The sequence below is a fragment of the Penaeus monodon genome, chromosome 34, assembly GCF_015228065.2.
Source record: "Penaeus monodon isolate SGIC_2016 chromosome 34, NSTDA_Pmon_1, whole genome shotgun sequence".
Lineage (NCBI taxonomy): Eukaryota > Metazoa > Arthropoda > Malacostraca > Decapoda > Penaeidae > Penaeus > Penaeus monodon.
Genome location: NC_051419.1, coordinates 19,458,893 through 19,459,124, shown reverse-complemented (window position 1 = coordinate 19,459,124; position 232 = coordinate 19,458,893). Strand labels below are relative to the sequence as shown.

Genomic DNA, 232 nt, shown 5'->3' with positions numbered 1-232 from the left:
GCAGGCAAAGTCGAGATGATCACGGGCGTGGGCAAGGCGATGCCCCCCGAGCTGGCCGAGTGGAGCAACACCAACCGCGCCATCGTTTCCGCCGGCGTCTTCGGCCACTACATGGTCTCCCCTTCAGAGGCCGCCATCTTCGTGATCAACGGCGAGACACGTACGGTCAACTGCGAGATCGGCTCGCTGGTGCACCCCCGCCTGGCCGTATGGGTGACGAAGAAGTACATCT

General features: G+C 63.4%; 1 protein-coding gene across 1 annotated transcript in view; it reads left to right on the top strand.

The window, feature by feature from the left end:
* LOC119594630 (follistatin-related protein 5-like) overlaps positions 1 to 232 on the top strand; it is a gene marked incomplete at both ends in the record, with an annotated part of 70,881 nt that extends 70,649 nt beyond the window's left edge. Inside the window, 1 exon segment of the mRNA XM_037943680.1 lies at positions 5 to 232. Coding sequence (XP_037799608.1) covers positions 5 to 232 — 228 coding nt within the window.